Source organism: Trachinotus anak, unplaced genomic scaffold (genome assembly GCF_046630095.1).
Source record: "Trachinotus anak isolate AG129_WGS33_773 ecotype Australia unplaced genomic scaffold, CSIRO_AGI_Tana_v1 ptg000001l, whole genome shotgun sequence".
NCBI lineage: Eukaryota > Metazoa > Chordata > Actinopteri > Carangiformes > Carangidae > Trachinotus > Trachinotus anak.
The window spans coordinates 14,266,069-14,272,068 of record NW_027273852.1 but is presented as its reverse complement, the minus strand read 5'-3'; the positions used below and the strand labels follow the sequence as shown (position 1 = coordinate 14,272,068).

General features: G+C 37.5%; 1 protein-coding gene across 6 annotated transcripts in view; it reads right to left on the bottom strand.

Annotated features, from left to right (window-relative positions):
- Positions 1–261: 261 nt before the first annotated feature.
- The window catches only part of dachd (dachshund d), a 92,085-nt gene continuing 86,346 nt past the window's right edge, over positions 262–6,000 (bottom strand). For all 6 annotated transcript variants that reach the window (XM_071479374.1, XM_071479393.1, XM_071479365.1 and 3 more), the window contains one exon: positions 262–2,558. In XM_071479374.1, coding sequence (XP_071335475.1) covers positions 2,521–2,558 — 38 coding nt within the window. In that variant the 3' untranslated portion in view covers positions 262–2,520. The remainder of the gene's footprint in view (positions 2,559–6,000) is intronic.

Here is a 6,000-nt window from a genome sequence, read left to right as displayed (position 1 = left end):
TGAAATGATCCCTGTGCATAACTACTGTGTCTTTCGATAAAACAAATGTCACTCAGGAACAGTCAGTGCAATGATAACAGACAATGTCACATTTTAAAAAAGTAATCAGAAAAATGCACCATTTTCAACTCCCTCAAGGTCTGAGTGTTATTTAAAGTTAATAGGATGATGCATGACCCTCAAGCATGTACAGCTGGTTAAGTTGTAAGTGTTGTTTATTTTATGGTGATATATTATGAATTAGCATCATACACGTGAAAGTACACATGAAATAATTTATTTACAGTGCGCTTGGTCACACCCTCATTTACACTTTTTTTTCTGGGATTAGCCTATGCATTAAACAAAAAAAAAAAAAAACACGCTCACATGCAAGTCAAAGGGTTCACACACACACACGCACACACACACACTTGCATCCACACTCAGTGAAAAGAAAGGAAAAAAGTACACAAGAAATTTTTATCATTTGATTACGCATACAGTTTTTTTTAAAACTGCAATATAAAGGGGAGAACAATGTGTTCATTTGTTTTTCTACAGCACAGAAACCTGCATTGTTTTTTAGGCCATACATTAATACACAGAATTGAGTTAAAAGACTGAGGGCTGATTGTAACGGTTTCAAAAAACGAATACGCTGAAAACACAACAGTGATTTGCAAAGAAAGCAGCTGCCCCCCTCCCAAAAAACAAACCAAACACCTGCATACTTTTTTTTCCCTGATCATCCTGAACTGTTATGTTGCGCTGTCTCAGTGGGCGACAATCTCCTTGTTTACGTGTTAAATCAGTGTCACGTGGCGACGTCTAGCTCAAACTGCTCAGCGTTGTCAACAGAGAAGTGTGTTCAAGACCTCGGGCAACATAGTTAACTCACAGTTTATCATCAACATGTTAACTTTATTTGAATTTGAAATACAATGAAGAGATGATTCGAGAAGCTATATAAGTTATCAGTGACAACAGACCTAGACACTCCATTGAGAACAAAAAGAACAAACACATTGTGAACATGGGACACTCCTCCTCCTTCTCTTCCTCTTCCTCCTCCTCCTCCTCTCCTGACTGTAACACATAAGGTCTAAACTGTTTTCAGTTAAAGGACTGACATCAGCTCATGTCTAGAGAATATACACAGGCGTCTCAGCACCGAAATTCAGAAGTCTTTAGGGAAAATAACAGGAAAATTATAACTTATGAGTTTTTTTTTTCTCATCAGGATATCATGAAAGACTACAAAAAAAAAAAAGAAAAAAAAAAGTAGAGTGTGTTTGTGGAGGTTCGACAGGGATTTGAGCAATGTAATTAAATGGCATTCAGATTCGAAACAGTGTGTCAGGACTGATTGTTTCTCAAGCTGACACGTGATTATAATTAGTCTGGATTTTTTTTTTTTCTTAAAAAAAAGGTATCGAGAGGTGCTTATTTTTGAGTGTGTCTCATGACAAATGTACAGTAAATTCCAAGAAATATTACCTCTGTTACAAAGATTACAGTACTATTGACAGCAAAAATCTTCATTTTTGAAAGTGAAATGTTTGATAATTATGTTTTCAAAATCATCTGGGCTTGAGTGAGTCAACCCTAGTATTTGTTCAGCACAATATAGGATTTATTAAATATCATAATTCCAGGACAAACATTTACATGCCTGCATGCTTTCTCACCAAAATGGCAGCTATAGGAAAGAATGATGGCTCAGAAATAGAACAAAACAAAACTGTAGGTTTATATAAATGGTGGTATTGTTTGCCTAATAGCTCTACTGCATACACAATACCTCTTAACGTTATATACAGATACCTTATCAATCCACTCGGGTTCGATAGAGTGAGTTTTCCTATCATTATCATCAGATCTTGTATATACAACAATGGTAAAAAGGAATTTGATTGTATTGTCATCTAATTTAGAAAACATTAAAATCAAACATCAGTCTTCTCTTTTGATGAACACATGGATAGATTCACATTTTTTTTTTTTTCTTCACAAGGTTCATCTCCACGTGTCATTTTTAGCTTCTCAAAATTCAATTTGAAATACAAAACAAAACTTCAGTCGAATTTCTTTTTCGAAGCTTTCTCGCTGGCTGAGATACAGTATAAAAATCTTCAGTGCTGTGAATTTATGAGTTATTACCAACAGTGTACCATGGGTACATTTTTACTGTGCTCAATATATATGTTTATCCTTCACATTGGCCAACCCATTAATGTGAAAACCTGCTTTATCAAACTATTTCATGTTGGCCTCTGTGATGAAGAAAAAGACTTCTTATTCTACATTCAGACACAAACTCCTCCAGCATTTGGGTGAACACAGCATTTCCATTGAACTCCTACAAGCAGCTTGACTTCTTTCCACTACTAAATCAGCCTGGATAAGGGCTCTTGAGAATCTTCATGGGTTTTCTTTTCTTTTCTTTTCTTTTCTTTTCTTTCTTTCTCTCCTTCTTTTTTTTTTTTTTTTTCCTTTTTTTTCCGAAATTTTTATTTCCTCCAGCTCCTCTCGGCCTTATCAGTACATCACTGTGGTTTTCAGGAACAGTCTTCCATCTGCAACAGAGGACACACAGGAGCCAAGGATTAGCCAACAGCCAACATCCTGCTGACGCAAATGTACTATTCAGGATGTGAGTGTTGATTAAACGTAACTTTGAAATGTTGCCCTCTAGTCTTTCAATTTCAGCAGCATTACTATGGATTCATAAACCGATTTAAGGATAAGATAACCATGACAAATATGATTAAATATCACATACAGGAAAATTTCTTTCTCACTGGCAACACATATAAGAAGTAATTGTGTATGAACTGAGTCATTTAATATGTCAATTCATAGTAATTTTACCATTGCATTTAACATCATACAGTACATCAGTCAGGACATACAAATATAATTACCCTGTTACATGCATATTTTATTACCAACAAAACACACACTGTAAAAGCAGCTATGATAACCACACTCAAGGCATCAGGTCTGTGCGCTGCATGTGTTTAAGACATCTCTACTGATACGCTTGTTTGAACATATTACTGCACTGATGATGTAAAGCGCTCTCAAAGTGACATTTCCTGCATGGAAATAGTGTTTATTGAAAACAGCAGACATTCCTCTGCTGTGTTATCTCCAGACACCTCCAACCTAACGAGCTTTGTCCATTTCCAGCGAAACACTCTTGTCTGAGTGTTCGCCTGAGCGAGCAGCGCTGCTCCAACGCTGAGCTGGTAAAAGCATCTGTTAGGCACTGCTCAGGAGCATGTTTGACGTTTATTACCTCCACATTTCCTCTGCCGGAGAACGCTACGGTAATGCCTTTAAGAAGCACACCTCTCTGTGGCAGCGCACCTAAATAATTCAATGTTAAAGAGAAACGCACACAAAGACATTTAGTGGCACAAGTTGTCGGACATGACACAAGCCGCGCAGGACATCAGAGAACACACTCGAGTCCTATTCTTCAGAGACATTGAGAGTACACCTGTTACAGTCTGAGAGTACCTCTCACACTGACACGTCAGGTTATTTTCTATAATTAAAAAGTCATTTTTTTCCTGTTTTTTTTTCTTAATCTAAACTTGTTTTTGCTCAATTTATAATCTGTACTCATTGCATTATCAATATTTTATCGATTAGTCCTTTTCTCCCTGTGTTTTTTATATAGTGCAGCGAGAGTGGAGACAATAAAGGTGTATTGTGTATGTGCGTGTGTGTGTACAATATGTGTGTGTTGGGGAGGAGGGGGAGGGGGGGGGGGTGTACAAACACACAGGCTAATTACCCAGCACTGCCGTAGGTCTCAAAGGCATTGCACTCTGGCTGCCTCTATTCAAGCAACAACTACTGAGTTCTGTGTAAAAGTCATTACAGCATGAATGCAGTGCTATATGGGGGTGGGGTGGGGGGGCTGGTTGGAGAGAGAGTTAAGAGTGCGGGCCGGGATACACAACTTGATGCACGTGTGCACGCTTTTCATAAAAACAGCAGCTGAAACATCACACGCTCACCTCACAGCCTGCCTGCCTGCCTGCCCGGCTTCACCGTAGGAGCAGTTTACAGGGGTGTTAATGAAAACGAAGACGATTTGATTATTTGACGGATGGCAACACTTAATACATTGTCAAGAGGATGTTAGATATCGCAGCTTTTTCCTTCTAATAGATACAATTATCATGAAAGATAGGGAATAAGTGAGTAAAGGCTTGATGGGCAGATCTAGCTTCAAATCCATTTTCAAATTAGTGCAAATGTTGAAACATCTGCTGTATATACACCAATAGAAAAGCTGGTGACGTCTTGACACACGGTTTTATGAAAGACTGTCTCATTAAAATATGTTAAAACTTCAGTATTTTTATATTCAAATCAAGATGAAAAGTTCATTAAAGAGAATAAATATTTCATTAGATGCTAAATAAAACAAAGGGAATTTTTGGCTTCTCTCAGCATAAAATTCCTTTGAAAGATTAATTAATACATGTAAATTATGCAAATTATGCCCATGCAAATATTTTATGAAGACAATTAAGGGATCCATTAATTACAGTCTTTTTTGCTTCAGTGACATTCATTCATTTAATTTTAATTTCACTTTAACTGTTTTGATGTTTAATCTTGCAACAAAGAACTTTATCTCTGTGCACAGGGTCGTGTAAACTTGCCGAACACATCGAGTGGGAAGCGGCAGGGAACCAGAGAAGATACTGGGGGAAGATATTCGCATGTGCACCGTTGCCAGGCAGTACTGGCGAGGTACAGTCCCAGTAGCTTGCCTGCCTGTGAAAAGAGCCACGTTCCCTCTTGGACCCGATTCAAAACACTGTAAAAGCAATTAATAAACACAGACTGTGTTAATATCGCAGAATTAGAGAAGTGTGACAAAAGACAAATAGAAATAATTAGTTCTCTAAAATTATGCCCTCATTATTTTTTTTCCCCCCCTCTCTCCATTCGCCTCCCTGAGTTTGGAGTTGAGAATATACCCACACATTTCTCTTGGCTTTCATGCGAGTGATAGGCTTGTTTTTTCCCCTTCTGCTTGTGTAATTTATCAACATCATTTTTTGCCATTTGAGGTTAATTATACAGCTAGGCTTGCAGAGTAGAGCAGAGGAGACATGGGTGGCAGACAAATGCTTCTCTAATTGAACAAAAACACAAAGTGCAGCCTGTTATTCAGTTTCCTCCTTCATTCCACTCTTCAAGGCAATGATCAGAGTGGTTGAGAGACCTTAAAAATGATTCCAAGTAGGGATCAAATGAAAATAAAAAATAAAAAAACGTGTAAATTCTGCTTCAGTTCATGCTAAAATATACATTTAAACAGGTCACTGGCTGCTGTTATTTTAAGTGTAAAGCTTTAACACACTTCATTTGATAGAAATACACTACAAAGAGCCGGCTCTTCATGTAAGTGTAAAATGTTAGAAATTAAAGTGGCTAAATATACTAATCTGGTATGAAATAGGGGGCTATAATTATGCCGTATCTGGAAGTTATCTTTGTATTTAAATGATGACATATGGATTTCCTTTTTTTGGACATCAAACTGTTTCAGATCCCTGCAGTGACTGAATGACATTTAATTAAGGAGGAGTCATCATTTCACTTAGTACATTTTCTTTCTTTTTTGCCCTTTCACAAAATATCAGTTCAAGTAGACTAATCAAACATTAAAGAATTAAAAGGGACCTAACTTATTCTTGCATACAAAGATGAATATTTTCCACTTTTCACAGCAAATTACACGGAGCATTTTCCCAGATAAATTGGGACCTCTCCCACTGATAAGGGCGGTTCTGAGCAGATGCAGCTGAGGCGTATTAAAGGAAGACGTTCGAGTAATAATGAGGATATTCAACCTCTGCAAGGTGTCTTGTATCTGGGTAAACACAGATAGCAGACAGTCTACAGAGGTTATCACGAGAGCGCCCTTCCCCAAACACATACTGCACCCCCAAGGCTAACAAACAAACAAACCATTAAAAATGTACA